The sequence below is a fragment of the Phasianus colchicus genome, chromosome Z, assembly GCF_987193195.1.
Source record: "Phasianus colchicus chromosome Z, bPhaCol1.hap1.1, whole genome shotgun sequence".
NCBI lineage: Eukaryota > Metazoa > Chordata > Aves > Galliformes > Phasianidae > Phasianus > Phasianus colchicus.
This window is the reverse complement of record NC_143476.1, coordinates 44,709,085-44,734,990: the sequence shown is the minus strand read 5'-3', so window position 1 is coordinate 44,734,990 and position 25,906 is coordinate 44,709,085. Positions and strand designations below refer to the sequence as shown.

Sequence of the window (25,906 nt, the reverse complement as noted above, 5' to 3'; positions counted from 1 at the left end):
GCTCAGCCAATCGGAGCCCGCGACGGGGAGGAAGCGGCGCTCGTTGCCGGCCGTCGGTGTCAGTGAGCGTCTGTGCGCGGCAGGCGGCGGACGCAGCGCGGCGAGGGGCGGATGGTGTGTTTAGCAGTGTGTCAGTGACGGTCGGGGACCTCCGCCGGGGCAGATGTTTACAAGCACAGCGTGCAGGCTCTTGGTCAGTGCTGGTGACAGTGCCTGGCTGATGGTGTTAACTGTTGAAAGACGGTGTTTGCTCTGTCAGCCAGCGTTGCTGTGCTCTGTGTGGCTCTTGCAGTCTCCAGGAAATAATCAGGAGGCAGCGCTTTCAGCACAGCCTTCGTAGACGAGGCTGAAGGCAGCTCGTCTTTGCTCAGTGCAGCCTGTCCTCGTAGAGGAGGAGCTGCAGCCCTCTGATCGCCTTCGTGGCCCTCCTCTGGGCCTGCTCAGACAGCTGCATGTCCCTCCTGTGCTGAGGCCCCGGAGCTGGATGCGGTACTCTGGATGGGGCCCCACGAGAGCAGAGCAGAGGGGCAGCCTTACGGGCTCGGCGGCCTTTAAGGTCCCCTCCAGCCCAAGCCGTTCTGTGGTTCTCTAATGCTGTGATAAAGCGTGGGTGTGAACAAGAGGGGAAGGGCGAGGGTGGCTCCCTCCTCAGAGGAACGGAGGGCCCCATATGCAGACCTGACCCAGTCCGTTGGGAAGTGTGCTGCCTTCCTGGGGCTCAGGTCAGGGACATAACCGGGAAACTCCCTAAGCTGGTTAGGTCATCAGACTACTTCCCATTGCTCGTAGTTCAGGTGGGCAGTGATGAAATCGCTCAGACAAATCTATGAACTATGAAAAAAGATTTCAGGGGTTTAGGGCGTTTAGTTCAAGGAGCGGGAGCTGAAGTGATCTTCTGCTCTACACCTTCAGGGGGGGCAGTAAGGGACACCGAGCGGGACTGGAAAATACGAGCAATGAATAATTGGCTCGGAGGCTGGTGTCGAGCCAGAAACTTTGGATTCTTTGATGATGGGGCCGTTTACTCGGCCCCTGGCCTGTTGTCTGTCCGTGGAACCCGCCTATCTCTAGGGGGGCAACGAATACTAGCGCAAGAGCTAGCGGGGCTTATAGAAAGAGCTTTCAACTAGCTATGAAGGGGGAACGGGACCCGCAAGAGATGAGCCTAAGGGAACGATGAGTAAGCTGGGGGGGAGGCAGACGACTTGACTGAAGGGTATCTATACCAATGCACGCAGCATGAGCAACAAGAAGGATGAGTTGGAAGTGATTGTGAGTCAGGCGAATTGTGACCTTGTTGCTATTACTGAAACATGGTGGGACCACTCCCATGACTGGAGTGCTGTGATAGATGGTTACAAGCTCTTCAGAAGGGATAGATGAGGAAAGAAGGGTGGTGGTGTGGCCCTTTATATCAAAGACTGTTTTGATGTTGAAGAGCTTGGGCTTCGTAAGGACAGAGTTGAGTGTCTATGGGTAAGGATCAGGGGGAAGGCCTGTAGTGGCGACATCTTGGTGGGGGTCTGCTATAGACCGCCTAACCAGGATGAAGAGTTGGATGAAGCTTTCTATGAGCAGCTCGCGGAAGTCACGCGATCGCCAGCACTTGTTCTCACGGGAGACTTCAACTTCCCTGACATATGTTGGAAGTATAATACAGCACAGAGGAAGCAGTCCAGGAGGTTTTTAGAGTGCGTGGAGGATAGCTTCCTTATGCAACTGGTAGGAGAGCCTACCGGGGGTGGGGCCCTGCTAGACCTGATCTTCGCTAACAGAGAAGGACTGGTGGGAGAAGTGAAGGCTGGGGACCGTCTTGGGCAGCGCGACCATAGAACTGTAGAATTCTCTATTCTTGGAGGCGTCAAGAGAGTGACCAGCAAAACTACTTTCTTGAACTTCCAGAGGGCAGACTTTGATCTGTTCAGGGCGCTTGTAGCACGGGAGTCACTTCTTAAGGGCAAAGAGGTCCAGGAAGCCTGGACGCTTCTCAAGACGGAGATCTTAAAGGCGCAAGAACAGGTTGTCCCTGAGTGCCGTAAGGCGAGCCGCAGCGGTAGACGACCGGTGTGGATGAGCCGGGAACTACTGTTGAGACTCAGGGAGAAAAAGAGAGTCTGTGTCCTCTGGAAGAAGGGACAGGCTAGTTGGGAAGATTACAAGGAAGTAGCTAAGGTATGCAGGGAGGAAGTTAGGAAGGCAAAAGCCCAACTTGAACTCAGATTGGCCACTGCAGTAAAAGACAACAAAAAATCCTTTTATAAATATATCAATGGCAAAAGAAGAACCAAGGATAATTCTCATCCTTTACGTGATGCAGCAGGGAATGTGGCCACTGAGGACAAGGAGAAGGCTGAGGTCCTCAATGCCTTCTTTACATCTGCCTTTAATAGCCAGACCAGTTATCCTCTGGGCATTTTACGCCCTGATCTGGAAGTCTGGGATGCTACTCAGAAAGCACCCCCAGCGATTCAGGTGGAGACAGTCAGAGACCTCCTCCTCCATCTGGACTGTCACAAGTCCATGGGACCGGATGGCCTACACTGTCGGGTGCTGAGGGAGCTGGCGGGGGTGATTGCTGAGCCACTCTCGACCATCTGTCAGCGCTCCTGGTTAACTGGAGAGGTCCCAGAGGATTGGAGGCTTGCTGATGTGACTCCCATCTTCAAGAAGGGCCGTAAGGAGGATCCGGGGATCTATAGGCCTGTCAGCCTGACCTCGGTACCGGGGAAAGTAATGGAGCAGATCATCTTGGGAGAGCTTGCACGGCATGTGCGTGGTGTCCAGGGGATCAGGCCCAGCCAGCACGGGTTCATGAAAGGCAGGTCGTGCTTGACCAACCTCATCTCCTTCTACGACTGGGTGACCAGACTGGTAGATGAGGGAAAGGCTACCTAGACTTCAGCAAAGCCTTTGACACGGTCTCTCACAGGCTTCTTCTGGGGAAACTGGCTGCCCGTGGCCTGGACAGGTACACCCTCCTTTGGGTAAGAAACTGGCTGGAGAGCCGTGCTCAACGGGTGGTGGTTAATGGAGTGAAGTCCAGCTGGCGACCTGTTTCAAGTGGTGTCCCCCAGGGGTCGGTACTGGGGCCTATCTTGTTTAATATCTTTATTGATGACCTAGACGAGGGGATTGAGTGTACCCTCAGTAAGTTTGCAGATGACACCAAGCTGGGAGGTGGTGTGGATCTGCCTGAGGGTAGGGAGGCCCTTCAAAGGGACTTAGATAAGCTGGGTCGCTGGGCTGAACTGAATGGAATGAGGTTCAACAAGGCCAAGTGCCGGGTCCTGCATTTTGGCCGCAACAACCCCATGCAGGCTTGGGGATGAGTGGCTGGATGATTGGGAAGAGGAAAGGGTCCTGGGGGTGTTGGTTGATGCTCGGCTGAACATGCACCGACAGTGTGCCCAGGTGGCCAAAAGGGCCAGCGCCATCCTGGCCTGCATTAGAAATAGTGTGGCCAGCAGGAGCAGGGAGGTGATCATCTCCCTGTACTCAGCACTGGTGAGGCCGCACCTTGAATATTGTGTTCAGTTTTGGGCCCCTCACTACAGGAAAGACATTGAGGCCCTGGAGCGTGTCCAGAGAAGGGCAACTAAACTGGTGAGGGGTCTGGAGCACAAGTCTTTTGAGGAGTGGCTGAGGGAGCTGGGATTGTTTAGTTTGGAGAAGAGGAGGCTCAGGGGAGACCTCATTGCACTCTACAACTTCCTGAAGGGAGGTTGTGGTGTAGAGGGGTTTGGCATCTTCTCCCAGGCAACGAACAGGACCCGAGGAAATGGCTGCAAGTTGTACCAGGAGAGGTTTAGGTTAGACTTAAGATAGAACTTCTTCTCTCAGAGAGTGGTCAGGCACTGGAATAGCCTGCCAAGGGAGGTGGTGGAGTCGCCATCTCTGGCAGTGTTCAAGAGGCGAGGAGCTGCGAGATATGGTTTAGTAGCTTGTGGTAGCAGTGGCAGTGTGAAGATGGTTGGACTAGATGATCTTATAGGTCGTTTCCAACCTTGTGATTCTACGAAAAAAAAAAAAAAAAAAAACCCGAAAACGCAGCAGCGTTTCAGGACCTGAACCCTCAAGTCTTCCTTTCTTCAGCAGGGCAATTCTTTCACATGAGAGTAATGCCATTCAGCTGACAAAACAAGGACGATACCTGCATGCAAAATGCTCATGCTAACTACTTCTTCAGGTTTTTCTTTGAACATAAAACCTTGCTTTATAGCTGTTTTCACAGTTACTGCTTCAGAAAATGGACCAAATGCTTCAGAAAATGTGAAAAGTGGGAGTTCTACACCTGTTTAGATTTGTTGCTCTCTTCTGCTGATGTTCTCTTGCCTTATAGTCCAAGTGAGATACAAAAGTAGGAGTGCTGAGTGGTACAATGAAGGACAAGTGACCAACAAACCCTACAACTACTTGAACACCTTGTTTTGCAGTGCAAAATGTGATAGCGGCATACAAGCCTGCTATTTGTCCATAATGCTGAGAATGTGCTGCATTAAAAGGTTTATACTCACTTTGGTGCTACAGCTCTGGCCATGTTCAAATGGACTTGCACATCCAACCTTACAAAATTTGACTGCTCCCAATGAGAACTCTGACATTCATGGATTCACCCATAATGCAGAGCACCTTCATCTAGCTGTATTCCGATGGACTTGTACTACCGTCCTTAAGGGGACTGACTGCACCCTGACCTGTGTTAAAATTTCGAGCAGACGATGGCTACGAAGGGTGTATAATAAGGATTAATGGCATTAAATCCAGCTGGATCAGCCAATTGGATAAGGAAATATGCAGGTTGGAGGCCAAATTTGCTCCAATCTCTTCCATGCTTTCAACTCCAATGGTGGTACAAGCTGACTTGAAGAGTCTTACTCATAGTAGATATCTCTGAGACATGTCTACAATCTCCTGTAAACACAACATTTGGTGCATTCCAAGACACATGTCAGTGTCAGAGTCACAGAATCACAGAATCAATCACAGAATCACAGAACTGTAGCACTTGGAAAGGACCTCTAGAGATCATTTAGTCCAAGCCTCCTGTAAAACAGGCTCCCTACAGCAGGCTGCACAGGTAGGCAACTGGGTGGGTCTTGAATATATCCAGAGAAGGAGAACCCACAGCCTCCCTGGGCAATCTGTTCCAGTGCTCCATCACCTTCACTATGAAGTATTACAGAATTTAGGGGCTGGAAGGGACATCTGGAGAACATCTAGTCCAAACCTCCTGCCAAAGCAGGCTCCTAGGTGAGGTTGCACAGGTAGGCATCCAGGTGGATCTTGAACATCTCCATAGGAGACTCCACAACCTCTCTGGGCAGCCTGTCCCAGTGCTCTACAACCCTTACTGTGAAGAAGTTTTTACGCATATTTGTGCAGAACTTTCTATACTTCAGTTTGTAAGCATTCCCCCTTGTCCTATCACCACACATCACTGAAAAGAGTCTGGCCTCATTCCTTTGACTCCCACACTTAAGATATTTATAAGTATTAATAAGATCCCCTCTCAGTCTTCTTTTCTCAAGGCTGAACAGACTTCAGTCACTTAGCCTTTCCTCAATAAAGAGGTGCTCCAGACCCTCTATCATCTTTGTGGCCCTCCGCTGGATACTCTCCAGGAGACCCCTGTCCAGGGAGTCCAGAACAGGACACAGAATTCCAGGGAGGCCTGATCGGACCAGAGTAGAGGGGAAGGATCACCTCCTTTGACCTGCTGGCCACACTCATTTTAATGTACCCCAGTATCCCATTGGCCTTCTTGGCCACCACTGCACACTACAGGCTCACTGCCAGCCTGTTGTCCACCAGGACACTCAGATCCCTCTCCACAGAGCTCCTTTCCAGCAAGTCATCCTCCAATCTGTACTGATACATGTGGTTATTCTTTCCCAGGAGCAAAGCTGGATCTCTCCAGCCTGCCCAGGACCTGCTGAATAGCAGCACAGACTTCAGGTGTGTCAGCGACTCCTCCCAGCTTTGTATCATCAGCATACTTATTGAGGGTGGACACTATCCCCTCATCAAGGTTGTTGATGAAGATACTGAACAAAACCAGACCCAGCATCAATACTTGGGGAACACTCTGGTCACAGGTCTCTAACCAGACTCTGTGCTGCTGATCACCACCCTCTGAGCTCAGCCAGTCAGCCAGCTTTCAATCCACCTCACCATCCACTCATCTATCCCACACTTTCTCAGTTTCATTATCAGGATGTCTCATGGGAGACTGTATTGAAAGCCCTGCTGAAGTCAAGGTAGATGAAATCCACTGCTCTCCTCCCATCTTCCCACCCAGACAGTGATGCCATCATAGAAGGGTACAAGGTTGATCGATCATGGTGATCCGTGCTGACTACACCTGATAATCTTCTTCTTGTCCAGTTGCGTAGAGACAGTATCCAGAAGAAGCTGTTCCATCACCTTTACAGGAAGAGAGGTGAGACTCACTGGCCTGTAGTCTCCCAGATCCTCCTCCTTGCCCATTTTGAAGACTGCAGTGACGTGACTATCCTCCAGTCTTCAGGCACCTCTCCTGTTCTCCAAGAGCTCTCAAAGATGATAGACAGTGGTTCAGCAATAACGTCTGCCAGCTCCCTCAGCACATATGGATGCATCCAATCAGGGCCCGTGGATTTGTGCACTCTGATCCCACCCAGACATTTCTGGACAATCCCCTCCTCACCCAGAGGGAAACTCTCCATTTCCTAAACTCCTGCCAGGAGCACAGGCCCTTTTCCACATTTCATAGACCTTCTTCTTCCCTTAGATCTTATTCATGAGCTCCTTGCTTATCCACACAGATCTCCTACCTCCTTTCCCAGATTTTCTACTGCATTCATCCTGAGGTTGGAAGAAGTGCTGTTTAAATGTTGCCCAGCTCTCACAGGCTCCCTTACCTTCTAGCACTGTAGCCCATGAGATACCTCCAAGTAGATCCCAAAAAAGATCTAAGCTGTCTATCGAAAAGTCCAGGGTAACAATCCTGCTTTTTGCCTTACTTCTTCCACTCAAGATCTTGAACTCAAGCATCACAAGATCACTGCATCCCGAGCTACCCCTAGCCTTCACATCCCTAACAAGTCCATTCCTGTTGTTAAGAACAAGGTCCAGAAGTATCCCCTGCCTTGTTGGCTTCTCTACCACCTGTGTCAGAAAATTATCTTCAACACACTGTAGAAACAACCTAGACTGCATGTACCTGGCCATGTTGCTTCCCCAACAGATGCCTGGATGATTAAAGTTTCCCATGAGAATCAGTGCCCAGGGTTCAGAGGTTACTTCCAGCTGCTCGTAGAGGCCTCATCAACTTCATTTTCCTGATCTGGTGAGCTGTAGTACACCCCCCCACAACAGTATCACCCATACCAGCCTGCCACTTAATTCTCACCCACAAGCTCTCCACATGTTCTTCACCCTTCCCCAGGTGGAGCTAGATACACTCTAGTTGCTCTCTCACATAAAGAGCAACTCCTCCACCTTGCTTCCCCAGCCTGTGTCTCCAAACATGGCCTTCCATGACAGCATTCTAGTCATGCAAGCTGTCCCACCATGTCTCCATGACTGCAATGAAATCATGGCCCTGTGACTGTACACAGAACTCCAGCTCTTCCAGTTTATTTCCTATGCTGCACGTATTGGTATACAGGCACTTTAGGGAAGCAGAAGGTGCAAGATGCAAGATTTTGGATGGGATATTGGCAAACCTTCCCTGAGGAGCCCTCCCACGATCCTATGGGAGAACACAGAGATTTTTCCCTGCTATCTCTAACAGTGACAACATCCCCTAGCCCTTCTCTGTCACATCCTACTCCCCTCCGCCCATCAAAACTAGTCTAAAGCCCTGGTAATCAATCCAGACAGCATGCTTGTTCGCATGTGCCCCACTTGCTCAGTCAGAGGGGCAGGACTGCATAAGCCTGCATAATCCTCATAAGCCCACACACCCAGTATCTCAAAGGCCTGCCTAAGATCAAAATTCCCAAAGCCTTGATACAGACATTATCCCTCAGCTGGTCATTTACCTGTCATGTTTTCCTCCTTCTTTCTGGGTCCCAGCTACACGCTGGGAGGACAGAGGAGAATACTGCCTGCATCCCTGATCACTTCAACATCTTTCCAAGGGATGCAAAGTCCCTTTTAGCATTCCTCAATTCCCCCATCACAGCATCCTAGGACCCATCCTGAATGACGACGAAAGGATAGTAGTTTTCCAGTTTAATGAGCTGTGGTCAAGCCTCTCTAATGTCTATAACACAAGCCCCTGGAAGACAACACACCTCTGTGGAGAGGTAATCTGGGTGGCAAATAAGAGCTTATTGTTGAGGTTTTGTGATTTTTTGTTGTCAGTATTCCACATCAGAACATCATGTGGACCAATGGGAGTTAAAGAGTTAATATTCTGGTCCCCTTTACTGCCTTTTATGGGCACTTTGAGTATCCTAATAGGACGGGAGGGGAGGGGAGGGGAGGGGGCGGCATCCCCAGAGGACCTGGCAGGAGGAGAAAGTGGGGTGGAGCTCCGGACAGGACTCAGCATCTCCCTCTCCCTCTGCCTCTGGATCGGCCATGTCGGCTCACCGCGGAGAAAAGCACGTGCTTCTCACACTATCGTGGTTTGACTCGTACTTTGGCTACTCTTGTCTCTCCTCTCTCATTTTGTTTGATTTGGTTAATTTAGTAAATTACTTCCTCCTCAGATCGTTGCCATCGTGTTTTCTCTTTGTTAAAACTATCTGCCAGCTCTATGCCCTTCCCCCTCTACCGGAGCGCACATGGCCCGGAGCCGGCCGGGTCCCGTGGCAAACCGTACCTTTTCCTTTTCCTTTTTTTTTTTTTTTTTCTTTTTTTGCCTTTTTCCCAGGGCCTGTGTCCCTCTGTCACGGACTTGTGTCCAGAGATAACCCTGTGACCTTTATAAAAAAGTGGAGCAGAACTTTGCTTATAAACGTGATACTAGAGGAGGAGAAAACATAAACAAAACAAAACAAATAGGAAGAGAATTGTCATAAGAATCCAAGCTATCAGAAAACTTACCATCATGGCAGAAGGGATAGGAGGGGTTCTTATTTTTTGGAGACTGCCCATATAGGTAGCTGCAGAGCGCAGAGTCATGAGATAAAGTAAAAGTACCCCCTGAGAAAGGCCAAGGAAATGCATCCTTGTTGTCTCCGTGCGTGTGGGGAACAGTAAGTAAGAGGCTAAATTAGACTGCCTAAAACATTTCTGTGAAAAATGGTACAAGAAAGACAAGAAGCAGTGGTACATAGTGCTACACAGGCTGCCCCATTCTGCACACAAGTAGAGTACTGCATGCTGGCAGATCCAAAAAAATAGAAAGCAGTAGACCCTCCCTCCTCTGAGAAATCATAGCAAAGCGCAGCAGCGTTTCAGGACCTGAACCCTCAAGTCTTCCTTTCTTCAGCAGGGCAATTCTTTCACACGAGAGTAATGCCATTCAGCTGACAAAACAAGGACGATACCTGCATGCAAAATGCTCATGCTAACTACTTCTTCAGGTTTTTCTTTGAACATAAAACCTTGCTTTATAGCTGTTTTCACAGTTACTGCTTCAGAAAATGGACCAAATGCTTCAGAAAATGTGAAAAGTGGGAGTTCTACACCTGTTTAGATTTGTTGCTCTCTTCTGCTGATGTTCTCTTGCCTTATAGTCCAAGTGAGATACAAAAGTAGGAGTGCTGAGTGGTACAATGAAGGACAAGTGACCAACAAACCCTACAACTACTTGAACACCTTGTTTTGCAGTGCAAAATGTGATAGCGGCATACAAGCCTGCTTCCTGAACATATTTTCAGAACATCTCTGTGTTCTTTCTGATTCCAACTGTTGATATTTGTGTGCGTGCTTAGACTTAAGAATACAGTGTTAACACTCTGTGTGCCATGAGAAATTTCTTAAGCGTTTTTAAAGACTCTCGTAGCAGACGGAAAGGAAACACAGGAGGGCACTTTTGTACATCTGTTTATTCAAACTGATGTCTAGGAGAATCCTCTCCAGTACTCTGACCGCCCTGAAGAGTTAAGCAGTAAGAAGGGTTTTTTTTTTTAACACCTTTCTTCATGCCCAACAGAATGAAACCACAGGTCCTTTGTGAAGGCACCAGAGGTAGTGAGAAAGCAAGGGAAAAACAGCAGGCAGAACTGAGGAGAAAATGCATACTGCGTCTTGGGAATGGAAGTTACCTCGTAGTAAACAACTAAGGCTGCCTGAGTTGTGGTTGGAAGCACAAACAGGTGTAGGCAACGTCTAAGAAAAGCAAACGTGGAAAATGTTTTAGAAAATGATTATTTAGAAAATTAAGTGACTTTCTCCCCACTAGGTTAAAATCAACCTGTAAGCAATAGATTTCTGAAAACGCGAGCACATGAAGTATGAAATCAAAACCTTTTTTAAAACCTTTATTCTGGAAGTTTCCTTAGGCACAGGGTTGATGCTGGAGGTCCAGCAGCAGTCATTCTGTAAGGGGAGCTCTCCTTATCTTTCGAGTTGAGCAGCGACTACAAAAATGATGTTGTTCAGCCTCGGATGAGGAGTACAGCTGCAGAATGCCTACTTCATCCGATGCATAAGGTTAAAAGAACTACATAGGAAAGCGTGCAAGGATAATGGCAATCAGCTATCGCCTCGAGCTCCAGAGTTTTCCTTTTCCTGCCTGTAATTGTGCAGTGTCCGCATCACTACACAACCAGAGAAATTCTTGAATCCTCAAGCGATTCGAGTAAGGGAGGCCTGGGAGGCCGTGGCTCGGCGTCAAGGGGGAAGCCTGGGTCACGGCGGAGGCTGCTCCGCGGGCTACGGAGCACAGTGCTGGCAGCCCACTGCGCTGCCGGAGGGCAGCTCTTTGTGAGGTTGGCGATGACATCACTGCCCGGCGATTGTGGTGTCACCGCAGCAGAGGGCCAGCCGACCGTCCGCGGCCCTGGGCTCACTTTGCCGCCTGAGCGGTGGGCGTCGCGTCCTCCTCCCTTGCAGCGGGACAGGGTCGTCTTGTTCTGAGGTACCCCGGGTACCACAGGGCGCTGACAATGGCTTCTGCTTGGGAGAGGAAGTGCTACTACTCAGATCTGGGGAAGAAGGCGGTGTTCCTTCCCAATCTCCTTCTCCGTAAGGAGTTCATGGAGGACATTGGTTACCCCAAGATGCTTGAGGGAGTGCTGCTCCTGGCGGATGTCTCAGGTGGGCTGGGCACGGCGGAGCCCCCGCAGACACGAGCCCTTGGGACGCTCCAGGCCCTCGGGAGCCCTGCCCCAAGACAGGCTGGCCATCTTGTCGTCACTGCGCAGGCCTCCTGCCGTGCTGCCCAAAGAGCGGGCGGCTTCTCCCGGGCCGTCAGCCATGGCTGTGACGAGCGCTGAGCCGGGGCTGGGGAAGGGGGGAGCTGCAGGTGCATGCAGACGCGTCCTGATCTGTGGGTGTCCTTCCGGCAGGTTTCACTGCCTTGGCAGAGAAGTGTATCCAGCAGAGTGGACCAGAGAGAGGAGCTGAGGAGCTGGCGCATGTCCTCAACGCCTACATGGGTGACATTCTGGAGGGTAAGAGCCGTGCTGCTGGGCTGTCGGGCATCCCCAAGGCTCCTGGAAGAAGGCGTCCCATTAACTCTGCTTTTCCCTCTATCTGTCTGCAGAGGTGCTGGCTTTTGGAGGAGACATCCTGAAGTTTGCAGGTGTGTCCTTAGGAGGAGGCAGAGTCAGCGTCCTGCTGATGCGCAGCATCTCCCGTGGGAGCCTCCTGGATTCCACCCTGCTATTTGTGGAGAGCAAAGGGGAACTGCTTTGTCTCCAGCTTTGAGCAGGGCTTCTACAGGAGCGCTGAGACATGGGAGAAGCGGTGGGGGGGAGGGAGCCCTGTCTTTGAGTGCTGAGGGGCACTGGCGGGGCGGTGGGGGGTGGCGGCCTCACTGCTGCCCCCCACCACCCACCCTCTTGCTCTGCTGCCCTGGAGGTCGCTGTAGCTGGCCCGGCAGATGGGAGGGGTCCCTGAGGCCAGGCTGCCCCGGAGGTCCTTCAGGATGATGCCCTCCCACGGTCCCATCTTCCTCGGCACACTGGCCAGCTGTTTGCTGCTGTCCCTGCGGCTGGGCGCAACTCGGGGAGAGTCAGCCCTCGGGAGAGCCTTCACCTTCCCTTGCCTTTCCCCAGGGGATGCTGTGCTGGTGCTGTGGAGAGCAGCACAGCCTCACCTGCCTACGGCCATCAACTTGGCACTGCAGTGCTCCAGGAAAATCCAGGAGAAGTACGGCACTCATGACACACACATGGGTCTCAAGCTCCACCTGAAGATAGGTACGGGCACAGATGGGTCAGCCCCGGTACTCTCCAGAGCCGAGGGATAGCCTCCCCTGCCAGCATTTGCAGGGCAAGCAGGAGGTAGCGAGGGCAGGGGATGTCAGGGCTCCTTCCCTGCCTGCCTCGCGTCAGCTGTAGCACAGGCCCGTCGCTCCCAGTGAGGGTCCCAGAGCACAGCCCGCTCCGTCTGTGGGGGCCCCAGCGTCTGACCCCACTGGGAGGTAGATCCCACACCCGGTCCCTAGACGTGCCCCTGTCTCACCTGCCCCTTGGATAAGGCAACCTGCCTTCACGTAAACAGAGCAGACGCTGCTCAAAGCTGCTGCTCTGCTGGGCTAGCCTGTAGGCTGCTGGCTCAGACGCCCGGCAGTGCCAACGCACTGTCAGTGTTGACTTTGTTTGCCCCTCTTTAGACGCCCGTTTCTGGGACCTGTGTCGGTATGGCCCTGAGAAGGATGCACGAGGCCCTTCCCCTCCCTGGTGCCTGTCTCCAGGCTGGGCGTCCGCTGAGCTTCTGTGCAGCTGGAGGCCACCGAGTTCCAAAGGTTCCCTGTGTTAACGCTGCTGGTCTCTCTCTCCCCCCAGGGATCTCCGCCGGGATTCTCTCCTTCATATCCGTCAGAGGCGGGGATCGTCACTACTTCTTCATCTGCAGCCAGGCCCTGGATGAAGTTATCGAGGCCCAAAACCTTTCGGCTGCCTATGAAATTGTGCTGTCACAGACCTGCTGGGAGCTGTGTGAGCAGCAAAGAATCAGGGTCAAGTCTATTGCTGGCAGTCGGGCCATGAAGGTGGGTGAATGGTGTGGCCTCGAGCCCTTTGGAAGACCCGCACCTGGGTGGGGAGGCGGCTGAGAGGCTGAACGTGACTACTGCCCTAACCATAAGCGTAGGCAGAGAGCTGAAGCTGTTGGCCTTGCACCTCAGCTGAAAGTCCAGGGAGGTGGGCTTGCCCTTCTCTGGGAAGAGAGAGTGGAGGGGCAGGCCGAGTGCCCTGGGGCTTCCAGGGAGGCCAGTGGCATTCCTTTCCTCCTGTGTGTCTTCAGGTTGTGGGAATGAGTCACTTAGCTCACGAAGACTACCAATATGCTGTAGACCAGCTGAACTTATACAGAGGGGACTGGCATTTGGAAGGGATGGGTGAGTTGCTTGTCCTGTGACTGGCTGGAAAGGTGGCTCCTGCCTGCTTCAGACAGGAGCGGGAGCAAGTGCAGGAGAACCTTTCCTTTGCTGTGTGCAGCTTCCCAAGCCCCTGCATCCTACCGTGCCAGTGACGGCCTGCGTTTCCTTTCCCTAGGCCTCCGAAGACCGGTTCTTATGAGCTCTGGTAATCCTGAAGTGGAAGCGAGGCTGGAGAAGCACATATCAACAGCTGTTCTCCAGAAGGTACGGCCACTACTGCTGGCGGCTGCGTGTAGGGAGGGCAGGAGATGGTGTGGAGCTCTCGGGAGAACAGGCAGCCAAAAGAAAGTGCAGTCTGAGGCGGGAGCCTGAGGAAAAGAGATGCCAGGGCTGCTGGGGCCAGACGTGCCCGGAAGCTGTCCGTTTGTGCTGCTCCTCTGAGAGACAGGGGTGGTGGGAGGCGGCCTTGCCTGTCTTCTGCATGGCTGTTGTTTTGGAGGTTGCACAGGCATGGGGGAGGGAGCAAGGGGGACAAGATCCCGCTCAGGTGCCTAAGGATGGCAAAGAGCCTCCCCTTGTGCCCGCACGTGTCACAGGACAGAGTGTTGCCAGAGTAGCTTTGTGCCAGGACTCGGTACCTGGGAGGACTTTGCCATCCTCCAGTAGTACCTGGCGTTGCCAGCACGCCTGCTGTCCCTTGGTGTCTGTTGTGGGCCCAGAGAAGCCCCCGGGAGAGCAGGCTGGCAAAGCTGTTGTGCTCTTCTCTTGCAGCTTTATCAGGACGTGCCACTGGAGCTGTGCTCTGAGCTACGGCCGGTCACCAGCCTTTTTGTCCAGCTGCAGTTTGCTGACAAGATCAGCACAGTGGAGCTCAGCAGCAGCCTCAGTGATAGCAGCAGTATGATTTCAGAAATCATCAACCCTCACAAGGGTGAAATCAACAAAACTCTTCTGTTTGACAAAGTGAGTGCATGATAGCCATCCTATCCCCGGGATGCCTCTGTCTGTTTGGCAGCAGGGGAATGAGAAGCAGCTCTGCCTGCTGCTGGGATCTGTGGCTGTGGGCTGACCTGAAGCTCCACTGGTCTCCCTGGTGCCTGTGGCAGAATGCATCAGCTGCTGGCCACCAGTATTGTAAAGCAAGGCGTACTGCACCTCTTCTTTGCAGGGCTGCACCTTCCTCTGCGTGTTTGGATTTCCTGGAGAAAAGTTGGCCTGTGAGAGCACCCACGCCTTGGAATGTGCTATGCAGATCCTCCACAAGGCCTCCACGGAGCTGAGAAAACTCCAGTGAGTACATGTGATGGGGTGTGTGTGCTGCCTGGGATGGCACGAGGGGACTGATGAGCAAGAGACATGCCCCCTGGCTTGTCCTGCTTTGCCCCTGGCTGGAAGGAGGCAGCATCTCAGAGGTGGCAGGTTAGACCACGGCAGCCAGGCACAGCCCCCAGGTGCTGCCTGCCAGTCACTGTGCTGGAGCGAGCCCTCACCAGGGCACAGAGCTCCTCAGTGCCAGAGGCAGGCTCTTCTGGGCAATGGGGCCAGGAACAAGGCCTGAGCCCAGTCCCTCCAGTGACCTCCAGTCACTGCCACTGTGGGTGGTGTGCAGGCAGCACTTGCTTGCCTCCTTGCTAAGGAGAAGAGTCTGTGACCTGACGCAGGTTGCAGCCATCAGGCCTCGGGGGAAGGGTCCAAATGGTTTTGCATGTGCCCTACCTACATCCCTTGCCACCGGGGCGTTTTGCACCCCAAGCTCTCTAAGTCCTCACGACCCATGCTGGATTGTGTGATCCCGGTGCCGGGGAGGGGAGAGGTGGGAAGGGATGGAACAGGGCGAGTGGGACTGCAGCAGGGCTGCTGCTGAATGCACGTCACTCTTTCTGTGTGCCAGGCGAGCTTCTGTCGGGGTCAGCAGCGGGACGGCGTTCTGCGGCCTCACTGGCCATCCCGAGAGGTTTGAACACACAGGTAAGGCTCCTTTGTCTTAGGAACGTGAGGCTGGCATGGGTCTGCTTCAGCACGTTGGTCTGGACAAGGCGGATGGGCTGAGGCAAGGACACACTGCAGCCCGTTGGGGCCTTGAGGCAGGAGGATGGGCTCAGAGACGTGCGGTTCCCTTTGGGTTCGCTTACCCGGCAGTTGGGTTGGCTTGTGCCTGGGAGGGGAGGTTGCCCTTGGCCTTGAAGGTTTCCCAACTGCGCTGACGTATGCTTTCTCTGTGGCAGTCCTTGGCTTTAAGGTGAATTTAGCCGCCCGCATGATGATGGCCTACCCAGGGATGGTGTCCTGTGACGCAGAGACGTATGCAGCCTCTCGCCTGCCCAGCTACTGCTTCAAAGAGTTGCCAAAGAGAGACATGAAAGGTGTTACCGATCCCGTCACCATCTATCAATACCTGGGGATCACTGAGCAGTAAGTGTTCTCTGAGCTGTGCAAGTGAGGGGAGAGGGGCTTCAAGGGTACAACCTTGGCCAACAGAGAGGAGTTCTGCAGCGAGACCAGGCTGGTCTCCCACAGACCTCCCTTGCCTGTGGCTGAGAAGATCGGAGACTCTAGTGTGGGTCTGCTTTCTGCCTCTCTGCCCTTGTGCCTCTTGCTGCTAAGAGAGTGGAAGTGATGGCACTGGGATGGGGAAGGCTAGCCTGTTTTTGGAGGCACAGGCTAGCCTTGTGGGCTTTGTCCGAGCAGCTTTCCTCTGGGCTTGCACTGTTGTGCTTTGTTCCACCACGTGTAAGACTAAGCCAGCGGTCATTCTGCTGCATGGGGTGGGGTTTTTTCCCCATCTGCTTCCCAGCAGGAAGCTTTGGGTCAGTCGTGTTCCACTGGGAAAGGTGGGCTGCTGGCATGCTCTGCCTCCTCCTGCCTTCCTGCTCAGTCCTCTGCTGTTCCTCTGGGCCCAGCTTTGACCTCCTCATTGGAGGGCCTTTTGAACACGAATGCTACTGTCTCTTGGAAACCGCTACAAGACTTGAGCCAAAGGTGCCAGCAGCTTGGGCATCCCAAGCCACTAAGAGACACAGGTCCTCCTTTCCAAGAGGCTTGTTTTGCTTGTCCAGGCTAGCAAAGCAGTCAGCCAGCCAGCCAGCATCGTAGCCTGGCTTCTTTCCTCATCTTGGATTTCTTTGGTTGTTGCCTCCGGCAAGGGACTTTTGTTAGCTTCGGCTGTCCTGCCGTGGCTGCTGGGTTTCTTTATGCTTGAGACTTGTCCTAGTGTGTCACCTGGAGCGTTGGCCAGGGGAACATGCTCTGGGTAACATGCTGCTCGAGAGGGGGGTCTCCACCCCTCCACAGCAGGCTCTGCGTGCAGCGGTTTCTGACTAAGTAAGTGACTTTTGTTTTCTCCCCCTTCTAGCCAATATGACATGGGCCTTGCCAAGGAGAGGTCACACTACGGTCCCTTGCTGGGTAGGTGAAGAACTCATCTGAAGCCCAATTGCTTCCCTTTGCCCAGTGCCAGGGGCTGTGCTGTGTGCTGCCCTGACACGCAGCTGAGCCCCACGCAGCCGCTTCCTCGCTCCCTCCCTGTCTGCTGCGGGGTAGGGGAGAGAACTGGAGGGGCTCCCCGCTTTTCAGCACGCTGCAGCAGCTGATTCTCTTGTGGGTCTGCACAGGTCGGGAGGAGGAGATCGAAATCTTTGACTGCTGCTTGGAGGCCTATGATGTTTTGGAAGAACCACACACCGTGGCATTCGTGGGCATTCCAGGCTCTGGAAAGAGCCACTTACTTGCCAAGCTGGCCGTTTTAGACCGGGCTGCTAAGCACAGGTAAGCACTTTGGAGCTGTCGCTTTGGCACCCCTCCCCTGCCCATCCGCTGGTGTTTGTGGAACACTGCAGTTCGGGTGCCAGCCCTTGCGCTGCAGCCTCCCAAAAAAGCCTACTGCAAACCTTCCCAAGCAGCACCCGCTTTCTCGGAGAGTCCAAGCTGGCTTTGAGAGCCAGTGCTTTTCTCCTTTGTCCCTGGGCCAAGCACAAAGAGACGGAAAGAGCTTCAGCTGTGGAGCTGAGAGGAAGCAAGGTGGCCCGTCTCAGAAGCACTGCTTGCCCTCTGTTTTCCAGAAGGAGCACTGGGGCAGAAGAGCCCTGCTGCAGGCCGGGCGGCAGACGTAGACCTGCCGCCTGCTGAGGCCTTCCTTCTTCACCCAATGAGGGCCCCTGCAGGGCATGCAGTGTGTGACCTGGGCTGGGGCTGTGGAGGTGCAGGGGCCGCGGTCAGCCCCCCCAGTGATTGGCCTGCAGCCGCCCCTCGGGACTCTTTCTTGTACGATGAGGGGAAAGCTTGGTCCTCTCCAGGAAGCACTTGGAGATGTGTGGCTGAAGAGTCCCACTTTCCTCTGCAGAAAGAACAAGGCGGCTCAACCACTGAGCACTGCTGTCTGGGCAAGCTTGCGCTACCAGGAGGCAATTCTGGATCTCAGTGTCTTCTGCTTTTGCACCGCAGGGTCATCACTGTGGAACTGACAGAGGACAACGTGAAGCAGCCCTTCTCTGGCATCTGTCTGCTCGTGGCCAGGGCGCTGGGTCTCCAGGACGCTAAAACTTCCAGTGAGAGGCAGCGCGCTCTGCAGACCATATTCCAAGACACAATAGAAGAGAGCAGCTATTGCCTGCTAAACAGTGTTTTCTCAGTTAAGGTGAGAGTGAGAGGCCGTCTTGCTTGGATGCTCTGCTGGGAGTGGCTCAGCTCAGTGCTGTCTGATTCCTGTGCCCCTGTGCATGGGGTGCTCCTGTGCCATGCACTTCCCCCCCCCCCCCCCGTGTTTTGTTCAGCACCCTGCAAATGCCATTGAAGGGGGGCTGGTGCTGGCCACATGCAAAAGCAGAGGCATTTTGCTCTGCAGTCTTGCTCTGGGAGATAGGTGTGCCCAGACCTGCAGCAATGTTCCTCTCTGTCTTTCCTGGACAGTTTCCCATCACGGACAAAGTTTCCAAGATGTGTTCCACTGAACGGGCCAGTGCGTTCCACCTGACTTGTACGCAAATGCTACAGAAGGTGAGCAGGTCTCCTTCCTCCGGCCTCACAGGAGGCAAACAATCGTGCCGGGTGCAGGCTCCACTGCAGGCTGGAGGCTGCCTGAGGGGACGATTCGCCTGGGTCACAGCCCTCCAGAAACTCTGCCCGGCAAATTTCTCTCCTTCTGCTGCGAAACTGATGTTAGAGACGACTTTACAGTCTCGCACAACAAAGTTGGTAAACTCCTGGAGAGGGAGGTGGCTGAGGAGAGGCTTCTGAATATCCCCTTGTCGTGAGAGCGAGAAAGGCTATGTGTCCTCCCTGGAAGACGCTCAAGAATCCACTGGATTCCACTCAGAACCACCTGTTTTTTAGGTGCTTGGAGGGAAATTTGGCATATTTTTCATCGACAACGCCCACTTCCTCGACCCTGTGTCCTGGTCTATCATGTGGCCAATGCTCCAAAGTGTCATGGTCTTCATGGTCATGAGCTTAGCTCCAGTCAAGGACAGAACAGAGAGCATTTTCAAAGCTGCCGCTGACAGAACAACATCCGAGAGAACCACTTGCGTTCGTCTGGAAGGGCTGAAAGCTTCAGCTGTGGTGCAGAAAGCCTGCCAGGACCTTGGAGTGAGCAGCATCTCCAGGGAGCTAGCAAGGTAAGCCCAAGTCTGGGGAGCTCTTCCGTAGGGGTTGCACTTATGCTGACCACAGCTGGGAATCACCCTGTTGAAAAGGAGTTGATGGGTCTTTCCTTAAGCCTGGCCATAGCAGGTGTGAGCTAAGAATGGGCAACTGCCACGAGCAGCAGAGTCTGGATGGTGTCAGCCCTTCGCTGTTGCCGTGGTTTGCTGTTCTGTGCTTTGGGCATTGTCCATCAGCCTTTCCTGATGGACTCCCAGGAACGCTGTACGTCTGGGAGGGGCCAGACACACAAGCCCCTTCCAGAAGCCAGGTTTCTCCATGTTGAAGAGGCTGGTCAGCCTGCGAGGTCTGAGTGACTCACCACCCATCCAAACTGTGCTGCACCTTACTTCCTTGGTGTTGCTTGTGCTCCTGCCCAGGTTCCTGATCCAGAGAAGCTCTGGCATCCCATCTTACTGTGAGGAACTGCTGCGCTACCTGCAATGCAACAACATGCTCTTGTTGCACACCAGGAGGCCAGATGAAGGGCAGGACAACTGGCAGAACTTGATTGGTAAGCACCCTTTGTTGCCAATCCGCTGTTCGCTGTGGCGCATCCTCTCCTGCACAGCCGTGCCCTGTGTCTCCCCAGTAACTCTGGGCAGAGGCTGACCCTGCAGCAGGGCAGAATTTGCCATGGCAGAGGTGTGGGCTGCTGCACACCTTGCTGCTCCCGTGACAACCATCAGCTCAGCTCCTGTGAGAGCAAAGCCAATCTGGGGGAGTGGGAAACTGCTTCAAAACCTCAAGTCCTCACAAGGGCCTTGGGAACTGAAGAGCACGGTGGGAATGCCACTGCAAGAGCAATGCCAAGCAGAGCACCATTGCTTAGGGGCAGCCTGCACGGGCTTTGCCTTCTGGAGCATCAGTGGCAACTTCCCTGACTCTGGAGGTAGTGCTGTTGAAGGCAGCATCACCACCGCATTCTGTCGCGCAACATTCATTCTCCATCTGAGAAGCCCAGAAGTTTTGACTGAAGGGCATTTGGTCTGAAGCTGGTGTGAAGACAGAAGAGAGCTGGGGGGGCAGTGCAAATGCAAGCTTGCAGTGGGAATCAACTGGCATGCCCTGCTTGCTGGCCCTGTTCAGTGCAGGCCAGGCAATGCGCCTGACCATGACAGGTACGACTTGTAGCACCTTATTCATGTTTCCCCTGCTCTTCCCATCTTCTGCAGCCAAGGCATCACCCGCTGTCACAGCTGCCTCGAGCTCGGGTACCGGGAATGACAGCGAAAGGATCTGTACCCTCAGACCAGACGTGAGCCTGGAGAACCCCATGCTGCCAGTGGCCTTGAAAGGTGAGGAGCGGAGCGGCTCCTGTCCGGTTTGTGGCTGTGCCCCAGCTTCCTTTCCTGGGGTGCAGGTAAGGGAGAGGCTGGGCACCTGCGTGCTGCAGGGCTGCCCTCTCAGCCTCGGGGCTCTGCCAGGAAGGTGACTCCAGCCCAAGCAAGAAGAGTCCTGCGCTCTTACGGGCTGTGGTTTTCCCCTGTGGGCAGTAGACCAGCTTTGAGCCGAACAGTGAGCTGCACATCATGGGTGGGGGAACTCTGAGTCCAGCTCTGGGCTGGCGGGAATGTTCTGTGCTCCTGTGTGCACTGCTGGGCATAAACCCAGTGCAGATCGAGTAGGTCGCACGGTGGGACACACATACCTGCTGGGTCGTGCCCTCTGCATCATTGATTGGAAACTGATTGTCTGAGTGTCTCTGCTTTCCCTGACTCCCATGGCCTGTGACTGTGAGAGGAGCAGAGCCATCTTGACGATACTGACCCTGGGCTCTAGTTGCCCAGCAGGTTCCATCCTGCAGAAAGGAGGCCAAAGCCTTTCCCATTTCCTCTGGAGAAACTGTCCGGCTTCTCCAACCTCAGCTCAGGGACAGGCAAGACAGAGACGTGTTGCTTCTTCTTGACAGACATTATGCTGGCTGAGCTGGATCGGATCAGTCTGAAGAAGCAGATGATTCTGAAGTTTGCAGCCATCATAGGGCCGGTGTTTACCACCCAGCAGCTGGCTCACATTGTTCCCAGTAGTAAAATGCATGAGATTAATTCACTGCTGGACATGCTGGTGGAGGACAACATCCTGAAGCGACTGGAGAACATCGAGAAGCCAGAAGACAAGCGAGGTGCTACCAAGAGGCTGCCCACCTCTGGGCAGTCAGGAAGCGGTAAGTGATGGCTGCAGCATGGGCCCAGGAGCACTGTGACTCCACAGGGCCTTGCTCACCTAGCTTCATGCAGAGGGAAGTTCTCACTGGCTGTTGCAAGAGCCTCTGCCACTGTGCTTGCGGGCAGAGCACAGGCCGGGCTCAGGCAGCAGCAGCACATGCCAAAGTGTTGCCTTTGTCCCAGCTGGGGCAGCCTTGAGGTCTGGCCCCAGCTTTGTCTGAGGCCAGCACTCCTTGCCTTGCAGGGGTGGAGAGGTCCTCTGTGAGCAGGGAGACCATGCAGCAGCAGTCTGACATCCTGGCCTTCTGCAACCCACTGCTGTGGGAGGCAACGTATGAGCTGTGGCCCACGAGGCAGAAGATAAACATTCACCGTGAGTGTGCCGCCTTCCTGGAGAGGCACGCACACAAATGCCAGAGGTGCCACGGAGGGGACTTTGTGGCCTTCCACCGCTTCGGCATCTCCAGCCCCCAGGAGCAGGGGAGCTGCCAGGGCTCTGCTGAGAAGGACAACTGGAGCAGCTGGGAGGCCTTGGTAGTTGCTGGAGAACACCTGCGGAGGGCTAGGACCGTCCCTGCAGAGGGGATTCTGGCAGAGGGCAAGCAGACAACACTGCAGGCCAAGGACAGTGGCCAGTGGTCCTGCCAGTGTGAAGCCATCGCCGAAGCGGTGCTTGTGCCCCTGGCTCGCCACTACGCGGCAGTGAGCAGTGATTCCCAAGCCTTCTACTACCTGCTGGAATCTGCAGCTGCCTACCTGCACGTCTCCAACAGCTCCATGGTGAGTTACCCTGCTTGCCAGCACGAGCTGCATTAGCATGGAGGAGGGCTGAGGGCTCCCTCTCCCTTGCTCTGAGCCCACAGGATTGTGTTAGGGCAGGCATGACCGAGAGGAACACGGGCCCTGCTACAGCAGATGCTGCAGGAGGCAACAGGGAAGGATGGGGCTGGCCAGGGGCTCTGCACCAATGCTCACCTGCTGTTTGTGTTGCTTGTTTGAAGGCCATCATGAAGCTGAACGAAGCAGAGGTCCTGAGGAGCTCCCTAGAGAAAAAAGGGTATGCCATCGACCGCTTTGAGGAGGCCACCTTCTTCAGCCTCAAAGGAGAGGTAAAGAAGCAGGAAAAAGCGGAAGGGTGTCCGGAGGCATGCAGCCAGATGCTTTCCCTGCTGGCAGGGAATATTCCTGCCACAGCCTGTCCCCTGTCCATTTCTGCAGAGTCTGCAGGACTTGGGCAAGTCCTCTACATCTGCATGCCTCCCTCTTCCTGTGCAGGTCTGCAGCAACATGGGATGTGTGAAGCTGGCCAGGAAAATGAGCAGGCAGGCGCTAAGCCTGCTGGAAAAGCAGTTCCCACAGACCCGTGCCGGGGCCTTTGTCAAGTCTCTGTGGGAAAGGTTGCAGCGGGCTCCTCAGGCCACAGGCAGAGCGTCCTCCCTTCCACAGGAGGCTTGGTAAGCAGCAGAAGGGACAACACGGGAGAGGAAGAGCCATTTTGTACCTGATCCCACGCATCCAGGCCCAGGCCTGCCCAGCTTTCAGCCCATTGCCAAGCCTTAACAGGACTGAGGCGTTCAGGCGTGATGTGTGGGTAGAGCCACGGATGGTGCAGCCTCACGCTGTCTCCTGTGCGCAGCATGGGAGAAGAATGCACACCTTTGGGTAAAAAGCAGCTTGTGCTGAGGGATGCACCTCTAGAGCCACAGTGCCAGCAGCACTTCTTCCTTTGCCCCCTTCATCCCGGCTGCCCTCCTGGCATCAGCTCCCTTCCTCCAGCAGTGTAGCCGTCCAGCCCTGCCACCCTGCTTTCCCTTGCCCTGTCTGACTCAGTGCTCCACAGCCATGCCTCTGGGCCCAACGGTTTCTCTTGTGTGGCAGGAGGAAGAAGCAAGCCAGGCTGCTTCAGCAGAGCAGGTGCCTCTCCTTGCTCGAGGACCTCTACAGCCAGGAGAGCACATCTGCTGGACGGAGGTTCTCCCGCCTGGCAGCACTCATGAAGGCTAACACGAACAGGAAGATGCACTCCTACCTGGCAGCAGACTGGACAACATTGGACAACCCTTGAATTAAGGAAAACAAGTGAAGTTAAAAGCTGTGTGCCTTCATGGGGTGCTGGATCGGCAGCTACAGATCTGACCTTGCCAATCCAGCTTTTGGCTGCCGATAACAGATGCTTTACTACAGACTTGGACAGTTAGTGCACATAGCGGGCCTCCTGTTTCTCCAAGTAACATCTACCAAGTAACAACTACCCGATGTCTGCAACGGAGTGCAAGACAGCTGGCTAGGGCAGAACACCACACATTAACAAGGAAGCAACAGATTGGAGGAAGAAGTCGTAGCCAGTAAGACAACCAGCCAAAGCCAGCCAAGTGTCCTCCGACCGGACCCACATCAAAGAGCACACAGCGAGGAAGACATCAGCCTTCATCAAAAAAACCACCAAACAACCACCAAGAGCTACGACGCATCTGCAAACTCTCACACTGGACAACAACTCTCCTTTACCTACTCTATCTTAATAAAATGTTTGCTTCCTTATGTTCGTTATGTCCATTCTTGAGATCTGGAAAATGTAAAAACATCTAATTTTCATGTGCTTTCTAGAAAAAATATGTCTTTCTAAACACAGGTTTTGTCACTCAGGAAAAGCCAAGCTATGAGTGGGTTTGCCTTTCAGAATAGAAAAGCATCCTCTGGAATTCATTTAAATACATCTCTGGGATTTTGCCAGTGAGATAGCATTTGAGCTCGCACTACAGAGAAGCAAGAGTGATGAAGAGTAGCCACGCTTATACCTGGGGTCTGTCTTTGATCAGTGGAATTGCCCTCTATGTTAGGAAGTGGATAGATTGTGAAGAGCTGTGTCCGAGTAACAGCCATGACCAGGTTGAGAGCTTATGGGTGAAAATCAGGGATCAATCCAGTAAGGGGCATCTGCATCTAGTGGTTGGGGTCTGCTACAGGCCACCTGATCAGGGGGAGCCTGTTGACGAGGCCTTCTTGCTTCAGCTGCAGGAGGTGTCATGCTCGTGGGCTCCTGTCCTGATTGGGGATTTCAACTACCTGGATATCTTCTGGCATAGCGGCATGGAGGGTGGCAGACAATGCAGGAGATTCCTGGAGTCTGTCGAGGACGACTTCCTTGTCCAGGTACTAGACAGACCGAGCCGAGGTGAAGCCTTACTGCACCTGGTGCTCGCCAGAGTAGAGGAGAGCATTAGAGAGGTTAAGACTGCAGGCAGCCTGAACTGTAATGACCATGCTGTGGTGGAGTTTGTGATCTGGAGGAATGCAGGCCTGGCAAAAAGTAGAATCAGGGCCCTGAGCTTCAGGAGGGCAAACTTCTGGCTGATCAAGGAACTGCTGGGCGGGATCTCCTGGGAAAGCATCCTTGAGGGCATGGGCACAGAACAGAGCTGGCCGCTCTGTCAGGACACCTTTCTGAGAGCACAAGAGCTCTCAATCCCCGAACAGAAGAAACGGAGCAGAGGAGGTGGCTGACCGACATGGCTGAGCAAGTACCTGCAGCTTAAGCTGAGGGAAAAGAGGGAAACGTACAGAAAGTGGAAGCAGGGTTGTGTAGCCTGGAAAGAATATAGGGACGTTGTCCGCATGTGTAGAAATGAGATTAGGAAAGCCAAGGCACAGGTAGAGCTGAACTCGGCTCTATGGGATGTGAAAACTAAGAAGAAGGGGTACATAACGCAGGAAGAGACAGGTCAAGGAGAACTGGCTTCCTCAGACATGGAAAAAGCTAAGCTGCTCAAAGAGCTGCTCAAAGTGAAAAAGACGACCTTCATCAGAAAGACCACCAAACAACCCCTAAAATACCACGCATGCATAAAAGAAGTGAGACTCGGCGTGGGGGAGGAATGTCAGTCATCCTTATCGTAATAACCCAGCCTTTTCATGGATACACCCCGTAGGAATAAAAGGGCTTCAGGGTCTCATTAGATAACACTATATGAATATATATATACATTCAACTGGAGTGCCTAGAGGTGTCCCTGATGAACTTAAGGTGAGAAATCAAATTGCTGCAGAGTTCGAGTCACTGTTCTGGTGGGTAACAGCTAACTTCTTTGACTGTAGTAGCAGGAGTCCTGCTACTACAGAGGGATACTGTACTGATAGTACAGGGGGAGGGGGGAATTGTGGGAATGGAGTGTAATTTCTGCATTAGATATTAAAAAGGGCAGTTGGTTTGAAGAAGTAGAACACAGTGTGTTTGTATTCTGTAACTTATCCTTAGAAATAGTTGGTCTAAAAAGTAGAAATACTGTATGAAATACCGTATGCGTTGGCAACATGTTTTAGAAACATAGTTGCTGAATTATGTGATTAATTCTTTCTTGCAAAACTGCAACAGTTGTGAAAGGTTCCAAACAACGTGGGTATAGCGTTAGAGATATGAAAACATACTGTAGGGTTGTTCTGTTAGGACAAGAAGCCCCCAGCAAAAGAAAAACAGATTTAACAAACGTCAAAGAAGCCAGGGCCCCTACGCAAGGCCGGACTGTCTCACTCTGTGAGAAGGTTGGGATGCGACAGGCAGGCACAAGATCCTCCCTGTCCTCCTTCTGAGCTCCTCTCTATGCAAGGCAGGACAAGCAGATATCCAGAAACAATGACCGAGTGTGGAGTGAGGGCCGGAAGTTAGCTAATTAATTAG

The 25,906-nt window shown here is 53.4% G+C and overlaps 1 protein-coding gene across 4 annotated transcripts; it reads left to right on the top strand.

Moving 5' to 3' along the window:
* LOC149912926 (adenylate cyclase type 10-like) lies at positions 1–23,772 on the top strand. 4 transcript variants are annotated; one of them, XM_090132526.1, is made up of 23 exons: positions 8,877–11,196; positions 11,448–11,552; positions 11,645–11,683; positions 12,159–12,302; positions 12,891–13,096; positions 13,351–13,444; positions 13,602–13,690; positions 14,198–14,389; positions 14,595–14,716; positions 15,318–15,394; positions 15,652–15,838; positions 16,779–16,831; positions 17,038–17,191; positions 17,867–18,059; positions 18,332–18,418; positions 18,755–19,038; positions 19,444–19,577; positions 20,239–20,361; positions 20,976–21,230; positions 21,476–22,011; positions 22,233–22,340; positions 22,507–22,685; positions 23,110–23,772. In XM_090132526.1, exons 1-23 carry the CDS (start codon positions 11,046–11,048, stop codon positions 23,294–23,296), a joined length of 3,699 nt encoding a protein of 1,232 aa, XP_089988652.1. In that variant the 5' UTR covers positions 8,877–11,045; the 3' UTR covers positions 23,297–23,772. The 4 variants fall into 4 exon arrangements, with proteins under 4 accessions (XP_089988653.1, XP_089988652.1, XP_089988651.1 ...); XM_090132525.1 differs by having other exon boundaries at positions 22,233–22,685; XM_090132527.1 differs by lacking the exon at positions 8,877–11,196 and adding an exon at positions 1–193 and having other exon boundaries at positions 11,448–12,302; positions 22,233–22,685.
* The last annotated feature ends 2,134 nt before the right edge of the window (positions 23,773–25,906 follow it).

What these genes read in the sequence shown, in the direction of transcription:
- LOC149912926 (XM_090132525.1), top strand. Translation starts at nt 11,046, where the DNA reads ATGGCTTCTGCTTGGGAGAGGAAGTGCTACTACTCAGATCTGGGGAAG. An exon ending in ACGGAGCTGAGAAAACTCCA is followed by an intron (nt 14,717 to 15,317) that starts GTGAGTACATGT and finishes TCTGTGTGCCAG; the next exon opens with GCGAGCTTCTGTCGGGGTCA. An exon ending in GCTGCCAGTGGCCTTGAAAG is followed by an intron (nt 20,362 to 20,975) that starts GTGAGGAGCGGA and finishes TCTTCTTGACAG; the next exon opens with ACATTATGCTGGCTGAGCTG.